Source organism: Pollachius pollachius (assembly GCF_949987615.1).
Source record: "Pollachius pollachius genome assembly, chromosome: 9".
Taxonomy (NCBI): Eukaryota; Metazoa; Chordata; class Actinopteri; order Gadiformes; family Gadidae; genus Pollachius; species Pollachius pollachius.
Genome location: NC_136942.1, coordinates 12,724,942 through 12,747,444, shown reverse-complemented (window position 1 = coordinate 12,747,444; position 22,503 = coordinate 12,724,942). Strand labels below are relative to the sequence as shown.

The following is a 22,503-nucleotide window of genomic DNA, read 5'->3' as shown; positions in this document are numbered from 1 at the left end:
TGTACACACACACATGCCTAACCATGGATGTATGTCTCCACAAACACACACACACACATACACAAACTCCCATACACACACACACATACACACACACACACAAACACAAACACAAACACACAAACACACAAACACAAACACACACACACACACACAGATTCACACACACACACACACACACACACACACACACACACACAAACAAGCACACACACACACCACTGTTCCATCATCAACAACTACCTCCATCCATGTCTGATGAGGTGAGATCTCACATCCTTGGATGGGGGAAATTAATTGTGGTCAATGAATTATTGTTGAACATTGTTGTTGCTATAAATCATCATGAGTCATCATGACCATATTTTTCAGCTCTTTCCGGACATGGAGTTGGTTGTACGTCTATGGTAAATGTTCTACTAAAGGACACAATTGTCTGGAGTAAATCTTGCTCACTTTTCCCATGCTCACTTTCCCAGCCATAGCAAAGCCAGCGAGACCTTCAGGGTACAATGGCCTTTTATATGTACTTAGAGACCAACATGAGAAAGTGTTACAAGTGAGCCATTGCTTCCACCTATTAGCCAGCTAGTGTGGGATTCCAGCAAACTTGGTCTTTATCCATTATTTATTTTGACGAAAGCCCCAGTTTCGACAGTGGAAAGGGGAATATTCTACTTTATACCAGAATGATAACATGAGAACCATTAAGTCATTTGAAGAGACAAACAATGCCTAAATCTTGAAAAACTAGTGTGAAACTATCAATTATGTACTTATGCAGCGTGTATATGTGACATACATATGTCTTTGTTTAAATGATTATTGGGGTTAAATGTATAGGCCTCATGTGTTTGCAAAAGGCGTCTGCAGGAAGGTAATTCACTTTTTGAGTGTTAAGAAACAGGCAGCTATCCTGTTCTGACACATTCTGGGTTGCTAAAGGGATTGTGAATTATAGGGAACTAACATTGAAACTTGTGGAGCTGGAGTACAACAATGGCATAATTTGGACTTAGTTTGAGTTATTATAGGAAATTAAAACAAAAGTTACCTTATTGACGTTGACTTGACAAGTTGTAACATGTTATAACCTCACCTTGTAAGTGAGTTCATCGAGTCTGAGGTTGTGTGTTTAGATGCGATATCTTATAAGCACACTTGAGCCCGAATGCAAATAGAACAACTGAATTCTATAGCTACTTCACCTTTACTCCATAACTATTTCATGTAAATACCCACGTATACTGAGGGCGTTGAGGTGTGTGTACTGGTGGCAGCATCGACTGAATGTTTGAGACAAGACGGATGAACACTGCTGACACACAAAACAAGGTTTAGTGAGGCTATTCCTCGAGTGTGTGTATGTTTATGTGTGTGTGTTTTTGTTGGTGTGTCTGGGTATATATGTATTCAGGTTTTGTGTGTGTTCTCTTGTCTTTATATATCTGTGCTTGTCAGTGTGCGCACGTGATTTTGTGTGTGTGTGCGCGTGTGTGTGTGTGTGTGTGCATGTTTGTGTGTGTTGGCATGCTTGTGTGTGTGTGTGTGTGTGTTTTTAAATCTGTTTGTGTGTGTGTGTGTGTATGTGCATGTGTGTGGTTGTGTGTGTGTGTGTGTGTGTGTGTGTGTGTGGTGTGTGTGTGTGTGTGTGTGTGTGTGTGTGTGTGTGTGTGTGTGTGGTGTGTGTGTGTGTGTGTGTGTGTGTGTGTGTGTGTGTGTGTGTGTGTGTGTGTGGTTGTCCTGTCAAAAGGCTTCTTTCACATAGATCTTGTTGGCAGTCTCCTGCTCCTATCTATGCGGCAGAGAGTAGGGCAGAGTGTGTGGGGGGGTGTTGACACAGCCTCTTGCGTCCATCAAGGAGGTGTGCTGCCTTTCTGCAGCTCTCCTCCCATAGAAATGAAAGAGCATATTATGAGGAGGACGCTAACTAAATATTATATTATGCACATGGTGCTATTACTGTAAGTCAGTCTGGACAAGCTAGGTGGCTGTAAAGGCTCCTTCCTACTTAAATAGGCTATTGTTTGGCTACAAGGACTGATGACTGACTATTTCTCATGTCTTATACTTATCAGTAATAAATTTGAAGGAAAACTCTTCCCTATTGATATGAGTGTGATTTAACTTCAAAGCCCTCATAATTCTGTCTAATTTTATACTATGTATGAATACTCAAAAAGACATAGTTAATGCGTTTATTCCTTATGGACGAGCTTCAAATGTGTATAGTTCTGTTTTGTTCCCCAATTGTTTTCAGTCACACAAACAGAAAAATCACCAGCTTGCTATAATACCAGAGAACCCGTGTCATTCACCATGACTCACAATGTACACCTTTCACCAGGGGGGAGTGTGGAGATGTGTAGAATGTACCTTTTCACAGCAAGCATTTATTGGCACTCGTACCTATATGAGTCACAGCGCAAAAATTGTAACTTTGCTCCTACTACCCTCTCTATAGGTGTCTTGGCTAAAAATACAGCTCTTAATCGTCTATGTTTTGGTTCACTAGGGTTAAGTTCAGATTTATAAGACATTTTACACAAACTGTTGTACCCCTGGGTTTGCTCAATATCTTTTATAAGCCAAGTGTGATGTGAACAGGCAGCCACTTGACTGCTCGAGGCATCCACAGCAAGATGGCCTTATGTGACAAGGGTGTTATGGAAGCAGTGGTCCTGCAATTTAATAAAGAAATACAACGTTTTTCAATCAATTCATCCCTTTATTTTAGATTTTTAATTCAGAAGGTTTCATAAGAAAACACTGCTTCCCTATTCCTACAGTACAAACAGTCCTCTCATGGCTTCTTGCATGATGGGATATGGGCCTTTTCTGCATAATCCTGACTGGTTTCCAGACCTTCTTTGGCCAAACCAATGTCCCTGGCAGCAGTGTCCATGGGCATAGCTCAGTGGCAGGCAACTTCTGGATGTTAGTTAGTTGTTCACTTTATTGGTGTAATGACCTTGTGTGGCCTACCTGGCCTTCCTTGTAGGTGTATATATGGTCTATTTCATACACTGAATTGGGACTAAACCCTGACCCTATATCCTACAACACATTAAAATGCTATCTTACAACACTTTACAATAAGGGTACACTGATTCTTTAACAATAGTTAATAAGTAATAAGCAATATTGTATATAATTAGCATAGGGGTTATTGGGTTAGGGTTAAGCCTAACGAACATAATTTACACCATTACCTTGGTTAACATGAACACCATTAGTGAACTTGAGAACCACCATTAGTGAATTTGAGAAGCTAGTGAATAATTACAATACCATTGAACAAGGTAAGATGGTGACTTACTGCTGAAGGACAGGTGGTTACCATGGTTCCTACTATCTACAGTTTTGGTTCTAAAGTTGTGTTCTCATGATCTAGGTCTATTATAACAACTATTATGTAGTCATGTTGCATAACATGATTATATGATATAATTATATGATATAATTGTATAAGAATGTATTATTTATATGATATAATAATTATCCGAAAAGGGTTAAACATAGATATACCAGTATAGTTACACAGCTATTGGCCTATTGGATTTTCAGTCATTTTATTTTCTAGCGCCCTCAACTGTTGACATGAGAACGCTGCATACATGCAAATGCGTATTCAGACCGACAGACAGACCGATGGAGAGACACACAGAGAGATAGGTAGAGAGGGACATAAAACTGCCATGGCTGAGGCCTACCCGGATCTAATGACATGATACACATTTGTACCTATCCTATGTAGTCACACTAGCCAATAATCCGTGAGGCCAGTCGGTCTCTCTGCCAAAATATAAGACAGACTCGGCGTGACTTGAAACATTGTAGGTTTTCTAAACATATAGTGCAATACAAGACGTCCTTGGGTTGTTTAAGGGCATTGAGATGTTGCTGTCACGGCCAGGAGATGGCGGTAGCAAACCACGCAAAAGCCCGCTCTTGTTTGAAGGGGGAAGGAAGGAAGCTTATCAACAATTGCCGACAAGAACTTTAGCATGCAGAGCTCTGTGCAAACGACAGAGAGACATTATATTCGGGGACGAGTAAGTTAACATTGTAATGACCTCAAACATATCCTGGTAAGTGGTGTCTTTTATCGGGTGCTCTTGGCGTCGTTGTCTATGTGCGACACCTATTGAAACAAAGTTGTCTTCATTTATCGTACAAGTGGCCAAGTGTTGACTTAAAAGCCCCCAAGAGGCTAGCGTTAACGTTGATACAATATCTTTTACAAGAGTGTTACAGGCCGACGCTGCTCGATGTTACTAACATTTATTGTCAGTGGCTCGCTGCCTGTTCCGGGGTCGGAGGGGGGGGGGGTGGGGGGGGGTGTTGGTATCGTATTTACAGGTTCCTCAGTAACAATTGTATTGGTTATGTTTTGTGAACCATGTGCTGTAGTGACACATCTGCCGTTTAGAGATCCAGCAGGTTTTTATTATCGCAGATAGTAAATGATCATCACATAGCTGTCAAAGTTGTATTTGTTGCTATTCATTTCGTTCCCATTCGTGTGTGTTCTGGTTTGTTTGTTTGTTGGTTGGTTTGTTTGGGAGCGTTTTTGATTTGTTGTCGTTCAGAAAAAAGGAAGTAGTTGGCTGTCAATGAAATGCTTATTCTGAGTGCTTGTCAATATGAAATGACTAACTGTCATAAAGCTCCATTAGAAAATAAGGGTAACATATCTTTGGCTGAAAATAAACCACAGATTAAATTATAAAAGCCGGAAGCCCATAGCTGCCGAGTAAAAACAAAGTAAATAAAAAAAGGTCAACTTAAATCTCCTCATGTCCAATCTTTATTGGTGTGCAGCTGTTTATAGTCTACAAAGGAAGACTACAATAAAAGCTTGGCAGATTGGGAACAACATTTGGACCTGTTATCCACAGTAATAAAACAGACATGTTTGGCTTCGTGAAGCGGACAATCTCAAAGGTAAAGAGATCCTGTCTATGGCATGTCTCTGCTGAGGCCTGATTGTGACAACTGAGGTGACCTCCCATGGCGTACGGTGCAGCAGGCTGCTGATTTATTCATGTTAAAAGTTGTCTTTCTGCTTATCAAAAAAATCTAAGAGTCCTGCCATGTTATCCCATGGTACTTATGATGGTTATATATAGGGGTTACATTTCTCTATGGCCCGACCACCTTGAAAAACTATGTTCATTCATGATTGCAAATAGGGGCATAGTTTCCACCATGTTTTGACTTTGCCACTATTCATACATTTGTATAGTTCTGTTAGTGTGACCTGACCCGGATCAGAGAGATGTTGCTTCCTCTTTGTTAACGGGGTGCTGTCATCACTCGGGAGGCTGTTGCTGATGAGTTGTCTTGAGGTGATGTAGTCAGATACCTGGCCTGGCGCCCAACACCTTAGACCACCACCACCACCTCCACCACCACCACCACCACCACCACATTGGCCCCTCCTCCAACACTGTATTCTAAACCCCTTCATCCTCTTCATACGCAAACCCTATGTGGGGTAGGGGGTGCTGCTATTCTAGACTTCAGGGTTACAAAGGGGTCATGAGCAGCATGAGGTTTTAGATATAGACTGTCATGGGGGGCATGTGTTCATTCTTGACATGGAGCACTGTGGACTCATACCATATCTTCAGGGTTTTTCCTTCATGACAGGGTATTGGATTTTCTTTGGCTTTCAGGGTCATTTCCAGATCCCTCACACAGCAGGGTTGACAATTCTGTCTCTGTGCGGCAATGCGATCTGTCTCTTGGGGTCTTCTCGTGTGGTCAGCTGTTAGAAGGTGGCGGATTGGTGGTGGGGGGAAATTGGAATCAACTGGAGGGAACTGAATCTCTCACTACTGCCTGCTGTGTGTTTACACTGACTCCACTTACCAGTTCTTAATTTACACCTTACGGTTTTGTTTATGGATGACACAAGTCTGAAAAAACATCAATATCAATCGACAGCGGTTAAAGATGCGCAAGAAAATGTTAGTGCAATTGTTCATTCTGAATGGGTCAAATTGGGGTTTAGCCTTGCTAATTGGAAACAGAAATTGCTTGACCTGGCTTTGCTGCTGTCATTGTGGTGTGCTTTTAGTGTGTCTTTATGTAGCCTAGTGTAATCAACAAGACTTTGGCACAAGAGTTATCAAGCTTGTGAATGTTTTAAGTCTAGAATTCAATTCCTCTAGTGTGGGCCCTCCATTCTTGGACCATGAACTCTAAGTTGTCAGATCAGAAGTGGTGATGGGAGACAGTGTTGAGGACAAAGTACGAAAAGGCTAGATTAGATAGAGGTGTTCTGATAATACTGCTGTATTAGTACAATGAAAAAGTCCAAAAGTTGATCTTACTCCAACTTTGCACTCCCAAGCCTGTCTGTTGTGTGAGATCTGATACCAAATCCACCTCAAATATGTTGGATATGTTTTATGCCTCCAGACGCATGGAGCATGGTTCTGCAAAGAGCTATACCAAGAGGGTCTTTTAGGACCCAGAATTTAAACGTCCAGTATCTTAACAACACCTATTTGTGGCCACAGAGCTTGACTTAGTCAGGACCTAACAAATGGAAAAAGAGCAGTCGTAAAGGGGTTTTCCTCTTCCAAGTAAAATACAAAAATAGCCAGGGCAAAATAACTTCAGTTCAGTACCTGCAATTCATTGGCTGGATGAAGAAGGCTATTTGGTCATACTTCCAGGAGTTGCATGCTATACGTAGCACATTCTCTTGTTTCGCAAGTTAACCTGTAATGGGTGTGACCAGCCTCCACATCAAATACTGTGGTGTAACACAGTAGAAGTTACCTGCTATTTCGTGATAAGCCATCACCAACCTTTGCCCCATATTCCGTGGTGCTATGTGTCTCTGTTCATAAGTTCTTAGCATTTTCGAGCAACTTCATATTGCCCACTGCAACCCCCCTTTAGACAAAGTTTGTAGTTATTGGGATATGCCACACCCCCTTTTGTCCAATTGCCCATGACAAGTTATTCCTTAGCCCATGACTAACCTCCCGACCAATTGGTGCAAATCTGTGCAGTACTTTGTGCGATATCTGCTCCACAGACATATATACAAAAATGCCTCACCCAATGCCAAGCATCCATATTCCAAATTGTCATGATCAGTTATTCTCTTCAGCTCTCTCTATTGCTATCCTACCACCAACTGCAAAGCATTATCTTCCCTGTTTATGATAACATTGTGGTTAACTTTGTCAACATGATCTGCATTTGTGAGTTCGTTTTTTTTTTCCAGGGCCACCCAAAACACATTTCAGTAACGCTTTGGATTTTAAATAATATTAAATTCTTCTTGTGTTGCTCACCAGGTCTGGAACAATGATGTCCCAATGATAACTGTGTGAGACCCCCTGAGAAGAAGGCATCTGCTGGAACATGTCTATGCCACAGCCCTCTATGTCCTGACACTTAATGGACCACTAATCCCTTAACTGCCAGAGCATATCTACCTCAGTGGACGCGCACTTCTTCAGTCCCAGAGACAGTGGAAACATATCAAAAAAACATCAGAATACATCATTTTTATCTCTTCCATAGGCTGATTTCAGGCATATAGTGGCAGTGGGCAAAACTACCTCACTGAAACTTCCTTTTTTGACACTACCTCATTTTTGCAATGCACTTCATTTCCGCTCTCCTCTCAGCGACACAAGATCCTTACTACTTGGCTGTATGGCTAATTATTGCGGGCCAGAAGTCCACTTGATGTAACCTCTGACCAAGAAGAGCCACCCTGAAGCCCTCTCTTTGGGGACCATCATCCTCACCTGGCCAAGCCATTTCCAAGCAAAGAGCAGACATGTTGTCGAGGGTCTTGTGATGTCTGATTCCCGGACAGGAGAAGGCGGAGCCACTGCTGAGGCAGTAGAGGAACAGAGGCAGGCTCAGAGGACCGTTCCTGACCTGGTGATTGACACTGAGGATGACGAGCGGCAATGGGAACCAATGGAAGAGGAGGAAGGCCTCGGGAAGCATGATGGGTCGATCCACGACTTTGAGGCCATTGAGGATGACAGCGACGATGAGTCGGTAATGAACTTTAGGGGGTTGAGCTGGAGTATTATCAAGAGGAGTAAAACGGCAGATTTCAGACACATGTTTCAGACTCATTAGTTGTACTCGCGGGTTGCACTAATTGTCAGATCCAGATGGTTGACACCAGATGGTTGTCATAATGCATAGAGAAACTGGACCTAATCCCAGAGATAGATTTTACACCAACGTCAGTGGGTCCAGGGGCGCATGGAGACATGTAGTAAATATAACTGCATTGGATGTACCATTCTGATACTTCCACTGTGCTTTTCTCACGCGCTCTGTTGACTGAACCCCCTGCAGACCCCAGAGCGGCAGATCTTGGTGGGCATCTGCGCCATGACAAAGAAGTCCAATTCCAAGGCCATGACGCAGATCCTGGAGCGTCTTTGTATGTTCGACTACATCAACGTGGTGATCTTCCCAGAGGAGACCATCCTTGAGGAGCCTGTGGAGAGCTGGCCGCTCTGTGACTGCCTTATCTCCTTCCACTCCAAAGGTGAACCAAGTTTCCGGGGTTCCTGTTGCTGCCTTTCATGGTATCGCCCAAATCTGCACTCCGGCAATTGTATGATTTGGAAATGGTTCTTACTGGTATAAGCTGTGTAAGATGTGTGAAAAATGTACCGGGAATAATAAACTGGCATATGGTGTGGAAGTAATAGCATTTTTACAATACATTATATTGTATTGTATTTAGTTACAGCCACAGTTTGACCTGTGGCTGTATTATGCTCATGTGTACTTTTACAGGTTTTCCGCTGGACAAGGCTGTGGAGTACGCAAAGCTCCGCAACCCCTTGCTTATCAACGACCTGAACATGCAGTACTTTATACAGGACCGGTACAGATGAAAACACACTCAACATGCAGTACTTTATACAGGACCGGTACAGATGAAAACACACTCAACATGCAGTACTTTATACAGGACCAGTACAGATGAAAACACACTCAACATGCAGTACTTTATACAGGACCGGTACAGATGAAAACACTCTCAACATGCAGTACTTTATACAGGACCGGTACAGATGAAAACACACTCAACATGCAGTTCTTTATACAGGACCGGTACAGATGAAAACACACTCTCAACATGCAGTACTTTATACAGGACCGCTTCAAGATGAAAACGTGTGTGTGTGTGTGTGTGTGTGTGTGTGTGTGTGTGTGTGTGTGTGTGTGTGTGTGTGTGTGTGTGTGTAGGAGGGAGGTGTATCGTATTCTTCAGGAGGAGGGCATTGACCTACCGCGTTATGCTGTGTTGAACAGAGACCCAGGCAAACCAGATGGTGAGAAGCATTCCCTTTAATCTTAATTAAAAACATATTCACGTGAGTACATAATTGTGTATATTTTAATAATATTAAGTGTCTTCACCTACTTTCTAGTTGGCAAATGATGAATAGTAGAATAGAAATACCCCACCACTACAATCAACAAACTATATTCATGCAAAAATTGCATCCATTTCCTTTTTGTGTTTCGTTATTTTACAGTTGTATCTTGGTTTATTATTGTAATATATTTAATTAGGTTTTAATCCGGCGGTCTTATCAACTGGGAACTGAGAATCTGGTGCAGCGCTAAAACCTTTCGAGCTGTGCCACTAGAATGCAATCTGGTGGAGTGTGAGGATCATGTGGAGGTGAACGGAGAGGTCTTCCCCAAGCCCTTTGTGGAGAAACCTGTTTGTGCCGAGGACCACAACGTATACATCTACTACCCTACCTCTGCCGGAGGCGGCAGCCAGCGGCTCTTCAGGAAGGTATAGTCTCTCCACCCGGAACTGTTCTGCAGCATTGATCATCATGAGGTCGGTTGTACAGTCCTATGGAGTTCAGTGTGTGTGTGTGTGTGTGTGTGTGTGTGTGTGTGTGTGTGTGTGTGTGTGATCGGCCCCACTACAGATAGGGAGCCGCAGCAGTGTGTACTCCCCAGAGAGCAATGTCAGGAAGACTGGGGCCTACATCTACGAAGAGTTCATGCCCACAGATGGCACTGATGTCAAGGTATTCTGACGGCACCAGAACAGCCTGTCTACTCATGAGAGCAAAAATGACAAATCGTACTTCCTTCTGTTTGGCTGGCTGAAAACCGAGCTGTAATTTGTTAGAAAGTACATCGCTATCCGTCAGCTGAAATGCCTTAGAGAATATTTGTTTCGAGTTGACTCTACTGTATGAGCCAATCGATTTGAGACTGCTCCCAGCTCATCTCAGACCAATCAGGGAATCTTCTCCCTGATTGATATCTGGAATTAAGCTTTCCATTTCAACTTCAAATGGCGGATAACACAGGGAGTTTGGGAGCACAGAGGCAGTTTTCTGTGTTTTATTTTCAAAATTGAATACTCTTTACAACACTCAAATCTTATTTACAGCAGCTTTATCCAATGGATTCCTAGCACAAGCCTTACCACACCTGACCAAAGAGTTGTAGCAATGTGTACAGCACACCAAAATAGTTTCTGTAAGCCTCATTTGTCAATGGCACAAAAACCGGTATTTAGCTTTGTTGGTATGGTGTGATGCACTGCTAAGGCAAACCTATGTCAAAAGCTTGTTTGAAGGAAATGTAGCTTTATATGTAAGTCGAATGTAACATTTGTAATTACTTTTCTTCACACTTTAATAAGACATGACCAAAACAACCTGAAGCAAGCTTTAATTTAATATGGTCGGAGGTGTGTTTCTGCAACATCTATTTTCTTTAATACTTTTGTCCTTAACCAGCTGACCCGATATCGTTTTTGATTTAAAATTATGAAAACGTATGCAGTGCACTGGTAATGAAGCATTTGACACTGAATTGTGTGTGTGTAACGATGTGTGTGTGGGCTCCAGGTCTACACTGTGGGTCCAGACTACGCCCATGCGGAGGCCCGGAAGTCCCCGGCGCTGGATGGGAAGGTGGAGCGGGACAGCGAGGGGAAGGAGATCCGCTACCCCGTCATGCTCAGCGCCATGGAGAAACTAGTGGCCCGCAAGGTCTGCCTGGCCTTCAAGGTAACCTATGGTCTACTGGGATCTGCTGTCACGTATACAATAGGTCCATTACACAGACAAATTAAACCCTGTCATGCTCAGCGCCATGGAGAAACTAGTGGCCCGCAAGGTCTGCCTGGCCTTCATGGTAACCTCTGGTCTACAGGGATCTACTGTCACGTATACAATAGGTCCAATACAGGGACAAATTAGGTTTTGGCCCAATACAAAGGCTGTATTGCTGGCTAGAAATTACTTGGAAATAAATGACTTATCTGATTGTTATTAGCCATCAGACGCTGCTTAAACAACAATGAATGAAATCCCTTTTGCTCTTCTTGTTACGTAATATTAAAACATTGTTTGGTCATCTCTGTTGCCCATTAGCAAACGGTGTGTGGCTTCGACCTGTTGCGAGCAAATGGCCACTCCTATGTTTGCGACGTCAATGGCTTCAGCTTTGTGAAGAACTCCATGAAGTATTATGACGATTGTGCTAAAGTTCTGGGGTAGGTAAACCGGCCACTGTCTACGGCCAATAGATTTGTTTACCCTGCTTCATTTCCATCTGTTTCATGTTTGTCTGGTGTTTCTCTGTTAGTCTCTTGTTTTTCTGGTTTTTGCCTCATGTTTGTTTGGTGTTTGTCTGGTATTGCTTGATGTTTGTCTGGTGTTTTATCTCATGTTTGTCTGATGTTGGTCTCATATTTTTCTTGTGTTTGTCTGGTGATGGTCATGTTTTTCTTGTGTTTGTCTGGTGTTTGTCTGGTGTTTTTCTCATGTCTCCCTTGTGTTTGTCTGGTGATTGTCTCATGTTTGTCTGGTGTTTGTCTGGTGATTGTCTCATGTTTGTCTGGTGTTTATCTGGTGATTGTCTCATGTCTCTGGGGTGTTGGTCTGGTGTTTGCCTCATGGTGTTTGTCTGGTGTTTCTCTGGTGTTTGTTTCATGTCTCTCTGGTGTTTGTCTGGTGTTTCTCTCATGTTTGTCTGGTATTGGTCTCGTGTTTTTCTGGTGTTGGTCTCATGTTTGTCTGGTGTATGTCTGGTGTTGGTCTGGTGTTGCCTCATGTCTCTCTGGTGTTTCTGTGGTGTTGTTCTCATGTCTTGTCTTGGTCTTATGTTTGTCTGGTATTGGTCTCATGTTTGTCTGGTGTTTGTCTCATGTCTCTCGGGTGTTAGTCTGGTGTTTGCCTCATGTTTCTCTGGTGTTTACCTCATGTCTCTCTGGTGTTTGTCTCATGTTTGCCTCATGGTGTTTCTCTGGTGTTTGTCTGGTGTTTGCCTCATGTTTCTCTGGTGTTTGTCTCATGTCTCTCTTGTGTTTGTCTGGTGTTTGCCTGATGTTTCTCTGGTGATTTTCTGTTTTTTTTTTCTGGTGTTTGTCTAATGTTTGCGTTGTGCTTGTGTTAGGAACCTGGTTATGAGGGAGCTGGCTCCCCTGTTCCACATCCCCTGGTCCATTCCCTTGGAGGCTGAGGACATACCCATCGTCCCCACCACCTCAGGGACAATGTACGTACTGGAACGCCCAGTCCTTTACTTGGACAGCAGTCTTACATTCATTATTCTCTTTCAACGCATCTAACTTTGCATCAACCGCCTTTTTAAGGATGGAGCTGCGATGCGTCATTGCTATCATTCGCCATGGAGACCGCACACCTAAGCAGAAGATGAAGATGGAAGTCCGACACCCACTGTGAGATAAGGGTTCCATATCACTATTACCACTGTAAATTGCCATATTACAATTTAATATGTTAAACATGCTTCGTCCTCATAAAGGACATCAAAGTTAACACAAATCAAGTAAAAATGACATGGAATCAATGATAGTCTACTTATATTCCTATTAATAGAATATTGTTATTTCATAACAACAGTCCCCCATTCTTGCCATGTCATGAGCCACATACCAAAAGGCATTACTTGATTTTATCATAAAGAGGCTGTGGTGGGGAGGGATATTTTTGTATCGTTGGAAAAAACATGACTTTGAAGACATTTTGTTATGACGGTGTATAAACGTTTAAGCCTGACTTGTTCCTGAACATTATATTTCTGTGTTTAGGTTTTTTGAGCTTTTTGAGAAGTGTGGAGGCTACAAATCAGGAAAGCTAAAACTGAAGAAGCCAAAACAGCTACAGGTCTGTTTCCTTTACTTTATTTAGTTTACTTTCACTTACACTTAGTTGAGAATGGTATTGCCAATTTTTTCCTTGCCATTTTAATTTTTTTGCAGAATTCACTCCTGTTTAACCTCCACAGTCATCTGAAAGAGTCTGTTTTGGTATTTCGGACAGTGGCATGCTGTTATGCTATGGATTTCAAATACTAATAAGTACTTTTTCTGAATGTGGAGTGTACTTCTATTCACTGTGGTGGAATTGGCTTGTTTGAATGGCAATACAACATGGAGACGCTTCCTAAGGTGGGATGGGTGTGTGGTTGTCCATTTCCCCAGGAAGTGCTGGACATTGCTCGTCTGCTATTGGTGGAGCTGGAGCAGCACGACGACTGTGAAATCGAAGAGAAGAAATCCAAACTGGAGCAACTCAAGACAGTCCTGGAGATGTGAGCGCACACACACACACACACACACGCACACGCACACACACACTCAGAGAGCGCTATATTAATCCACTCTTGTGTCCTGTCGTCCATGGTGTAAAACACGTGCCATTCTTCAAATGTCTCGTTTCTTTTCCTTAAAGCGTGTTTTTTTCACACTGACAACAAGACGGCACAACCCTCCCTCATGTGTCTCTAACTCTTACCTTCTCTCTCCTTCCTTCCCTCTCCCTCGCCCATTCCTCCATTTTCCTCTCCAAAAGGGAATCCAGTTTGAATGACACTCAGTACGCACCGTCTCTTCTCTCATGTCTCCGTCTCCTTTTATCGAGCTGCCGATGAGTAATGTGTGCAAACGATCCAAATCACTGGCTATGCCTGGTCTTTGGATCGCTCTCACTTGTATTCCCGTTGACTGTGTAGTCAAAACGCCTCTTGGGATGCAAGTGCAATGAGGTTGCTTGTGCAGGCTGATTGGTGTGGCCCATGTTTTGTACACTATGTTTATTGTTGCCATTCCAAACATCTCAGCTAACAACATTCACATGTACGGAGGCAGACGTCTCCAAATGCATCTTAAAGCATTATTTCGGTATGTGTGTGTGTGTTTGTGTGTCTGTCTGCACCAGTGTGCGCTGCGCTAACAAAACCTGGCCAACATTCAGCTGGCTCCTACTGAATCTCTGCACTCCACCTACTTTCACCATCGTCACATTAACAGTATCTCGGTTGTGGCTTAAAGCTGTGGTTCTCAACCAGTGGCGTCACTAGGCTGTTTCATTTGGGGGTACAGCCCCAGATATTACCTAATTAGCCCTGAATCTTATTTAAAAAAAATAAAAATAATCAACTTGCATTTATTTTATTTTTATTATTTTTTTAGCTTGCTTTACACTACAAACAAACATGGGGATTCCAGGGGCATCTCAAAATAAAGTAGCTTAGTCCTTCTAGATAGTCCTTCTGAGAATAGGACTATCTAGCAAGAGAATACATTTTTTAAAAACATAACCAGACTGTTTACCACCTCAAGTAAATTAACCTATCCTATCCCCAGTCATATATATATATATATATATATATATATATATATATATATATATATATATATATATATATATATATATATATATATATATATATATATATATATATATATAATATATATATATGTAAGGTCTGTCTCACTTGTATTCATTTTACTCTGAAATACCTTGAATGGGACTTTAGATGTCTGGGGATAAGCAGCACAGCAGTCAGGTAGCTATTTAAAGCTATAATAAACTGCGTATTTTGTGTATGTAGGTAAAGCATTATTATGAAAACTGTGCATGCGCAATAAAGCATACAAAAAATGTTGCCGCACGCTCACGCGCGTTTTTCCCGTTCCCTCTGGGCTAAGCCCTGGATATTTCAAAAACCTAGAAACGCCCCTGTTCTCAACTGCCGGGTCACGGACAAGTACCAGAGATATCGAAATTAAGAAATTGAGTACTTCTTTTTTTTTTACTGCCATAAAATTACAATATGTTCTATTGTCATAGCTCAATGACCAACTAGGTGGCATTAACCCAACTTTCGCCCAAAACGTTATGCCGGAATAAAGTTCATTCACAGCCTATCAAATACCTATCACTATGCAGCTTACGTGCGTGCGTGCGTGCCAAAACTGAGCAACTTTGGCTCTGTTCCATTCCACTTTTAGGTCCTTGTGCTTCTGGAATGGAACACACTTTAGATATGTGTGCCTAGCAAGGTGATGAGCTTGCCTGTATGAACAAGACTCTTGTGTGTGTGTGTGTGTGTGTGTGTGTGTGTGTGTGTGTGTGTGTGTGTGTGTTTGTTCAGGTATGGCCACTTCTCCGGTATCAACAGGAAGGTGCAGATGACGTACCTTCCTCATGGCCAACCAAAGGCCTCCAGTGAGGAAGAAGGTATAAGGATACACAGTCTCACAAAGTGTTGTAGAGCTTACATAGCAAACAATTTTTGATGCTAATGTTGATTATAAAAATGTCAAAATACATTTTGGATGACCAGAATGCTAAACAGGGGAACTAGTATCTCCCTGTGTTGTCCAACGTGCCATTTAGTTCTCAACCATAATCTTTTAACATCGACCATCAAATAAATGAGTTTGGATATAATTGAACATGCACATTTTAAGTTATACACCACCACACGTGTGCTGAAAATGTTATATTATAGTATATAGCAATGCTTAGCACTGTCCCTTGGCAGGCTGGTGGTTTAACTAATCCATGATTAAGTGTACAAATGTACTGTTAATATTTTGATCCCAACAAAAGTGCTTTTCCTTCCCCTTCCTGCCCAGACTCTAAGAGGGAGGGCCCCTCTCTGCTGCTGGTGCTGAAGTGGGGCGGGGAGCTGACCCCTGCAGGCCGGGTCCAGGCCGAGGAGCTGGGCCGGGCCTTCCGCTGCATGTACCCTGGAGGACAAGGTGCCCAGCCAGCACACCAGCTGCCAACGCAAACACACGCCTGCACATGTACACAGTTACAACACCGTTTACAACACTGCTCACAACACCGTGACGGTTTACAACACAGTGCTAATTGTGAACCCCCCACTGTGTGTGTTAGACTTACATAGGCCGGCACAGGCGAAACACACACAACACGGTTGTTTTAGCCTTTGAGGGTTGTTATGCCTTGACATTACCTTTTATGGATATTCTTTTCCGTATTTTTCATCAGGCGTAGTGTTTTCAAATGAGCACGATTAGCATTAACAGTAATGGCGTGTCTGTAAGTATTGAGCACATGCCCTCTGTTTGACTAGCCAAACGTTGGGTCATGATTGAATCGTCCGACAATGGATCATCCCTAAATGGATCCTTTTTGAGACTGTAAGATAATGGTATGGTCTAACCCGGGGGCATCTGTGTTGGCATCTCCTCTGCATTTTGAACTGTAATCACGATCCCATTTGAATAGCTACTATCCACTGGTTTGTGTTTGTATGGCCCGATTTAAAGCTTTTTCTACTTATTATTGGATGTTTTGTAGTGCATGACCTAAAAGTGCTACTGCTTAATGATTTCAAAGGAACTGCAAATAGAACTGGAAGCATTCGTTCAAATGGGATCTTGAGTTAAAGATTTTTCTTCTTCTTCTTCGTCTTCCTCCTCTTCTTCCGTCCACCTCTCCTTCCCCCGTTGACGCTCCCCTTCTCTCCTCACCTTTTGTTGTTTCACTGTGTAAAACACTAGCCGGTGACCGCCAGTCCCTTGGCTGCGAGTCCCCTATTGACTGTGGTAAGAGAAGGCTTTCCCTCCTGCCTTGTGTCGCTTCCCTTCCTTCCATTTGCTTCCCGTCTAATCCACGACTTTTCATCCACCCATGCTCCCGCAAAGCCCCCGGGATTTTCCCATCTAGTTTGGGATCTCGGGGGCAACATCTTCTTGCATCCTGCGGCTGTGACTGTATTGAGCTTTCTATGGAATGTTTTGAGTGGAAGGCGTCGCCGTATTGGCCTACAGCCCACATACCATGCCAAGGAAGCTTAGTTTCTCAGCCATCAGGGCGGCTCATCTGCACTGTGGTCTACTTATGCTAATGTGACCAGCATCACAAGTGGTGTCTAGTGTTCACTGTTGGACATTATTGTCATTGAAGAATGATCTGCAGTACAGCACCACTCAGTGACATTTGTTCACTGTTGTTTACAGATGGTAATGTTAAGATGCCGTGGTCTGAAATGAACAATGATTTATTGATGATGATAAACTCCTTCTGTAACAAATGAACATTGAACGTTCTGGCTCCACATGCGCTGATGTTCAGCACGCATTGTTATTTACAGTCAAGTCTTGGTGGCAGCAGTCTAATTTGGGTTCCTTGTTGATGGTGTTAAATCCTCAGTGGATTTCTTTCTCATCATAACATTATACTTCCTGACCTCAAGCCTTCCCCAAACTCCCCTGAGTGGTATTGTTCTTGCTGACCTTCCAGGGGACTATGCGGGCTTCCCCGGCTGTGGGCTGCTGCGCCTCCACAGCACCTACCGCCACGACCTGAAGATCTACGCCTCTGACGAAGGCAGGGTGCAGATGACCGCCGCAGCTTTTGCTAAGGTTAGCTTTAAATGTTCAGATTGTTGTTGATATTGTGATACTTTCACATTATAGTCTATTGTCAAAGAGATAGATATATATATATATTATATTTTTTCCATAAACTTTAAATTTGGTACCTGAATATTTACGTTTAAAAATAAGTTGGTAATAATAATGTGTTCAAAATGTTTGTGTGTGAAGGGCCTGCTTGCTCTGGAGGGAGAGCTGACTCCCATCCTGGTGCAGATGGTGAAGAGTGCCAACATGAATGGGCTGCTGGACAGCGACAGCGACTCGCTGACCGACTGCCAGCAGAAGGTGAAGGCCAGGCTGCATGAGACCATGCAGAAGAACCAGGAGTTCACCGAGCATGACTACCACAAGGTAGGAGCTTACAGACTAGTCTACCACAAGGTAGGAGTTTACAGACTAGTCTACCACAAGGTAGGAGTTTACAGACTAGACTACCACATGGTAGGAGTTTACAGACTAGACTACCACAAGGTAGGAGTTTACAGACTAGACTACCACATGGTAGGAGTTTACAGACTAGACTACCACAAGGTAGGAGTTAACTGACTAGACTACCACAAGGTAGGAGTTTACAGACTAGACTACCACAAGGTAGGAGTTTACAGACTAGACTACCACAAGGTAGGAGTTTACAGACTAGACTACCACAAGGTAGGAGTTTACAGACTAGACTAAAGGTAGGAGTTTACAGACTAGTCTACCACAAGGTAGGAGTTTACAGACTAGACTACCACAAGGTAGGAGTTTACAGACTAGACTACCACAAGGTAGGAGTTTACAGACTAGACTACCACAAGGTAGGAGTTTACAGACTAGTCTACCACAAGGTAGGAGTTTACAGACTAGTCTACCACAAGGTAGGAGTTTACTGACTAGTCTACCACAAGGTAGGAGTTTACTGACTAGACTTCCACATGGTAGGAGTTTACTCACTAGACTACCACATGTAGGAGTTTACTGAGCATGATTACGCCAAGGTAGGAGTTTATTAACTAGACTTCCTAAAGGTAATAGTTTACTGACCAGAGAACCGCAAGGCATGCAGTCATAAGTAAGAGAGAACCGTTTCTAGATACGTATCTTTGTCGTATCTCTTAGATACGTATTTTATGTTCGGATTGCCTTTAAAATAAACCCATCTGGAGACAGGTATTGCAAATTAGCGTGAGCTACATGTATAAGGTCATCAGACAAATAGTTAAAGGTGAGTTGAGACGGGCTCTGTGTCTGTCTCCATTTGCACCTTGGGAAAATGTGCACTAGAGCGGGTATCCATGTCAACAAGTCAGAGCCTGTCTCACCTCTATTCACTAATCAAGTCAAGCTTTTTAAATGTAGCATCTGTGAGAACATGTTTTGTTACAGATTATCTGTATCGTCTTTTCTAACCAGTATAACCACGTTCTCAACCACTTGTTTGAACGAGTCAGATTGACATACATTTATAGCAGTTTAGGTTATCTGAAACCAGTCATTGGATCAGTTGGGAAACCACGCTCTGCTCCACGATGTCAAAGGGACCTTTTGTCTATGTGCCTATTTGTCCCCTTACAAATAGAGCATACTCACTCAGTCACCTGTGCCTGCTCTCTCCCAAGCTGGCCCCCACCCAAAGCCCATCACTGGTCAACTCCATGAAGCTGATAGAGAACCCGGTGCATACGTGTGACAAGGTGTACACGCTGATCCAGAGCCTGACCTCGCAGATCCGCAAGAGACTAGAGAACCCCAAGTCAGCAGGTACTCTCTAACCTCACTGCGTTGTTTTAATCTTGTATATGCCCAGCCTGAATCGGCTTATACGAAACTTCCATCAAGATCATATATACATAAAATCTGCATGACCAAATTGTTTTTATAATAAAAAGCACAGTAAAAACCTAAATCACAATAACCCTCCGGTACAGCACATACTCCTCCAACTATATATATCTCTGCCTAAACAACAAAGCAGCACTTTTCAACCCAAACAGTTGGTTGCCCTGGCAACCAGGACCAAAACACTCATGATCCACTTGTGTCCGTCCGTCCGTCCGTCCGTCCCCAGACCTGCAGCTGTACCACAGTGAGACTCTGGAGCTGATGCTGCAGCGCTGGTCCAAGCTGGAGCGGGACTTCCGCATGAAGAGCGGCCGCTATGACATCAGCAAGATCCCCGACATCTACGACTGTGTGAAGTACGACAAGCAGCACAACGCCTCGCTGGGCCTGGAGGACACCCTGGAGCTGTTCCGCCTGGCCCGCGCCCTGGCCGACATCGTCATACCACAGGTCGCACAGGCTCAGGCACTCACACACTCTACACACACATTCTACACACACTCACACGCATGCACGCGCTCTCACACACGCACGCACACTCACTCGCATGCATGCATGCATGCAAACACACACACTCAATCACTCACTCACTCACTCACTCACTCTAAACACATTCTACTCAAACACACACACTCACTCACTCACTCAATCACTCTAAACACATTCTACTCAACCACACACACACTCACTCACTCACTCACTCACTCACTCACTCTAAACACATTCTACTCAAACACACACACTCACTCACTCACTCAATCACTCTAAACACATTCTACTCAACCACACACACACTCACTCACTCACTCACTCACTCACTCACTCACTCACTCTAAACACATTCTACTCAAACACACACACTCACTCACTCACTCACTCACTCACTCACTCACTCACTCACTCACTCACTCACTCACTCACTCACTCACTCACTCACTCACTCACTCACTCACTCACACACTCGCTCACTAACTCACACATTCTCCACACACACACACACACACACACACACACACACACACACACACACACACACACACACACACACACACAGTGAAGTATTGAGCTCCGATGAGATGAGTCACCCAGCGCGGCGTGCCGTGAATGTTCCTAAGCAGTGCGTATGCTGACCTGAGGAGTGTGTGTTGGCAGGAGTACGGTCTGAGTAAAGCAGAGAAGCTGGACATAGCGCAGGCCTTCTGTGTCCCCCTGATGAAGAAGATCCAGCTGGACCTACAGAGGACCCACGAGGACGAGGCTGTGAACAAGCTGCACCCCCTGTAAGGGCGGACGCACACACACAGAATGCTAGAAGGAGCGATAGGGATTGTGGCTGTGGAGCATGATTGTCTGTGTGTGTGTGTGTGTGTGTGTGTGTGTGTGTGTGTGTGTGTGTGTGTGTGTGTGTGTGTGTGTGTGTGTGTGTGTGTGTGTCTAGAGTGGGATTGGGTGCATTTGTGTATGCCCACTGTACATACATTCACAAAGGGTCCCTATCCCCTTTGTGAATGTATGTATGTCTATCCCGCTGGCTGACTCACTCCTCTCCCCCCCCCCTTCAGGTATTCCCGGGGGGTGATGTCCCCTGGGCGCCACGTCAGGACACGCCTCTACTTCACCAGCGAGAGCCACGTGCACTCCCTGCTCAGTGTGTTCCGCTACGGGGGACTGCTGGATGTACGTGGAGCGTAAAGCCAGAACACGCGTCCAAAACACTTTGATTTACCACAGGATGCCCATATAAGCTCTCTCAGGCTTTGATTTTTCTAAATGGCAATGCTGTTAAAGCATAGGCAATGCTTTTATTTTGTTGCAGGACAATCCTCATAAAAGATAGGTCAGGCATTTTTATGTTTTTATGTCAAATAACATAACATTTATTCACGGCAAATTGGCAGGAATGCCAAAATGAGTGCTAAAGAACCCCTCACTTTACTTCTGAATTAGGTTTTGCTTCCTTCTTCTTTTCTTTCCTATGCCTGCCATTTCAATGACATCACAACTCTTGATTCAGCGTTTAGAAATTACAGATTGCAATATGTAACAGGGCCTCTATTCTCAGCATTGGCCACATTCGCCCCTTGCATAAGAATGATGTTTTGAATGAAAAGTGAGCCTTCTGGCCCTAATGTGACACCGATGTGACACCAATTTATATTTCACTAATCTCTGCAATAGGAATCACCCCACGCTGTTTCAACATGGTCTCTACTCCCAGCACTTATTTTTAGTTGCTCATTATATTTAGTCTTGCAAATCAGACTTTAGATTGACTTTTATAAAGCTAATCTGACGGCAGACTGGCTCAAATCTGGGTGACCACTTTCTTTCGCTTCAAACCCGGCCAGTACTTGTCAACTTTTAAGTTAAGACAGCCTTAAACATCCTCTCTGGAATTCAACATGCATTTTTTCATGTTATGGTTGTGAAAAGATGTTTTTTGCTAAATCAATTAATTATAATGTGTGTGTGTGTGTGTGTGTGTGTGTGTGTGTGTGTGTGTGTGTGTGTGTGTGTGTGTTAGGAGGTGAAGGACCAGCAGTGGAAACAGGCTATGGACTACCTGAGCGCTGTGTCTGAACTCAACTACATGACTCAGATAGTAATAATGCTGTATGAGGACAATAACAAGGTTTGGTCATACATTGTATACTTACATTATATACACACACACATTGACCCCCTTATGTACAAACACACACAGACTTTGAATTATCGTTCAAGGACTGAGAGCACATTGTGGAAAGCTATCTTCCGATTTTATTTGTCAGTTAAGAAGTGATGCCAATGTTTATTTCTTTGCAAGGTTATTCTTTACTTGCAAACCTCTATTGTCAATGGGCATATGGGCTTTACATTGTGATTGCATTAGGGACTTCATTTTCTTCACAAAGAAAACCACTGAAAACGGTGCCCATTTTTGTTCTTTGAAGGCTTTATGTTCCTATCTCTAAAAATGGACC

The 22,503-nt window shown here is 43.3% G+C and overlaps 1 protein-coding gene across 6 annotated transcripts in view; it reads left to right on the top strand.

Annotated features, from left to right (window-relative positions):
- The first annotated feature begins 3,961 nt into the window (after nucleotides 1-3,961).
- ppip5k1b (diphosphoinositol pentakisphosphate kinase 1b) overlaps nucleotides 3,962-22,503 on the top strand; it is a 30,278-nt gene continuing 11,736 nt past the window's right edge. For all 6 annotated transcript variants that reach the window (XM_079742650.1, XM_079742649.1, XM_079742648.1 and 3 more), the window contains exons 1-22: nucleotides 3,962-4,091; nucleotides 7,323-8,043; nucleotides 8,353-8,548; nucleotides 8,803-8,893; nucleotides 9,259-9,344; nucleotides 9,666-9,820; nucleotides 9,963-10,064; nucleotides 10,899-11,060; nucleotides 11,427-11,548; nucleotides 12,451-12,552; nucleotides 12,650-12,736; nucleotides 13,109-13,184; nucleotides 13,502-13,611; nucleotides 15,457-15,542; nucleotides 15,944-16,069; nucleotides 17,583-17,704; nucleotides 17,888-18,070; nucleotides 19,318-19,459; nucleotides 19,767-19,990; nucleotides 20,693-20,820; nucleotides 21,103-21,217; nucleotides 22,065-22,172. In XM_079742650.1, coding sequence (XP_079598776.1) covers nucleotides 7,834-8,043; nucleotides 8,353-8,548; nucleotides 8,803-8,893; nucleotides 9,259-9,344; nucleotides 9,666-9,820; nucleotides 9,963-10,064; nucleotides 10,899-11,060; nucleotides 11,427-11,548; nucleotides 12,451-12,552; nucleotides 12,650-12,736; nucleotides 13,109-13,184; nucleotides 13,502-13,611; nucleotides 15,457-15,542; nucleotides 15,944-16,069; nucleotides 17,583-17,704; nucleotides 17,888-18,070; nucleotides 19,318-19,459; nucleotides 19,767-19,990; nucleotides 20,693-20,820; nucleotides 21,103-21,217; nucleotides 22,065-22,172 — 2,733 coding nt within the window. In that variant the 5' untranslated portion in view covers nucleotides 3,962-4,091; nucleotides 7,323-7,833. The remainder of the gene's footprint in view (nucleotides 4,092-7,322; nucleotides 8,044-8,352; nucleotides 8,549-8,802; nucleotides 8,894-9,258; nucleotides 9,345-9,665; nucleotides 9,821-9,962; nucleotides 10,065-10,898; nucleotides 11,061-11,426; nucleotides 11,549-12,450; nucleotides 12,553-12,649; nucleotides 12,737-13,108; nucleotides 13,185-13,501; nucleotides 13,612-15,456; nucleotides 15,543-15,943; nucleotides 16,070-17,582; nucleotides 17,705-17,887; nucleotides 18,071-19,317; nucleotides 19,460-19,766; nucleotides 19,991-20,692; nucleotides 20,821-21,102; nucleotides 21,218-22,064; nucleotides 22,173-22,503) is intronic.